This window comes from Corvus brachyrhynchos, unplaced genomic scaffold (assembly GCF_000691975.1).
Source record: "Corvus brachyrhynchos isolate BGI_N302 unplaced genomic scaffold, ASM69197v1 scaffold346, whole genome shotgun sequence".
NCBI classification, from domain to species: domain Eukaryota; kingdom Metazoa; phylum Chordata; class Aves; order Passeriformes; family Corvidae; genus Corvus; species Corvus brachyrhynchos.
In genome coordinates, this window is record NW_008238644.1 from 4,279,071 (window position 1) to 4,280,469 (window position 1,399).

The window sequence follows — 1,399 nt, forward strand, 5'->3', positions numbered from 1 at the left end:
CAGCAGCAGCCACCACTGCTATCCCCAAACCAGCATCCCCTTGTGATGAAGGAAAAGCACAACTCAGATTCATAATCACAGAATCATTAATGTTAGAAAACACCTCTAAGATTATTGAGTCCAGCCATTAACCCAGCAATGCCGAGCCCATATCCCCAAGTGCTCAAACCACGCATGGGGATCCTTTGAGGGATGGTGACTCCACCACTGCCCTGAGCTGCCTGTTCCAATGCTTGACCACCCTTCCAGTGAAGAAATTTCTCCTAATATTCAATCTAAAGGTCCTTTGGCACAACTTGAGGTCATTTCCTCTCATCCTGTCACTTGTTACCTGGGAGAAAAGACCAATCCCCACCTGGCTGCTTTCTAAATAAATTTACAGCAGAACCACGGGTGTCTAACCCATCCTGTAAGCCTGAACTGAGCACAGACTCACTCAGTGATGGTAGGAATTGCACTTACGAGACACCACAAAAAACTTTTGGTCACGTTATCATTAGCAACGATGAATATCACTGTTACTAAAGTACTGTGTGACACCAGCCACACAAAGGACAGCTCCTCAGCTCTGTGCCACCTCCTTGCAGAGGCTGCTGGGGGTACTTACAGCTCCCAAATTTCAGGGGGCAGGCGTGCACGTCCATTGGGAAGTCCTCCAGGTGCATGGGGCACTCAGCGTGGATGGTCAGCCTGCAAGACAAAGCACAGGGGCTGCTCAGGGACAGGCCTGGCCCTTCTGACAAAGGCCTCGAGGTGCTCACCAGCCTCAGGGTCTCCCAGCAGAAGGCCCCCAGCTGTGGAGAGGACAGCAGGACACACATCTGGCAGCCTTTTCCATGGCCTAAACTTAACCCTATTGACCGAGTTCATCTTCACCCACTCAGTGCAATGGGAAAATCTGCCAGAGCCCAGGACTCCTGTTTGCTTATGTGCTGTGAACAGAGCTCCTGGGCCTGGGGGACACCTCAGGGACCATGCTGGAAAGCAGAGGGAAAGGGCTTCAGAGGCTTCCAGGGAACAGGCCTGTTCTTCCTGGTATTCTGGAAGGAGCTGAGGGCTGGCAGATTGCTCATAGTCAGCCAGACCCATGAAGCCACCAGGGCGCAACACCCCCCTGTCCATGTGGGACACCTCATCCCACCTCCGCTGCCTCCTCCCTGCAGGCAGGTGCAGAACTGCACGTCCTGGGGCTGCCTGGGGGCATGCAGGACAATTTGTGCTTTCCAAATCCACCAAGTCCTGCTAGGATACTGTCCTGGGTTGCAGTGTATTCTATTACCATCCTCATGAGCTGTTGAAATCAGGTGGGGCAGTGTTTCCTTGCCTCCTCCCCCCAGACTATCTTGCTGTTAATGGCCCATCATTGTCCTGCCGCCTGACTCAGAGATACATCCCCCCA

At 53.0% G+C, this 1,399-nt stretch overlaps 1 protein-coding gene across 1 annotated transcript in view; it reads right to left on the bottom strand.

Annotated features, from left to right (window-relative positions):
• Positions 1 to 1,399, bottom strand: part of GABRA3 (gamma-aminobutyric acid type A receptor alpha3 subunit) — a 73,321-nt gene that overhangs the window by 22,595 nt on the left and 49,327 nt on the right. Inside the window, exon 6 of the mRNA XM_017737495.1 lies at positions 608 to 690. Within this exon, the coding sequence (XP_017592984.1) occupies positions 608 to 690 (83 nt within the window). The remainder of the gene's footprint in view (positions 1 to 607; positions 691 to 1,399) is intronic.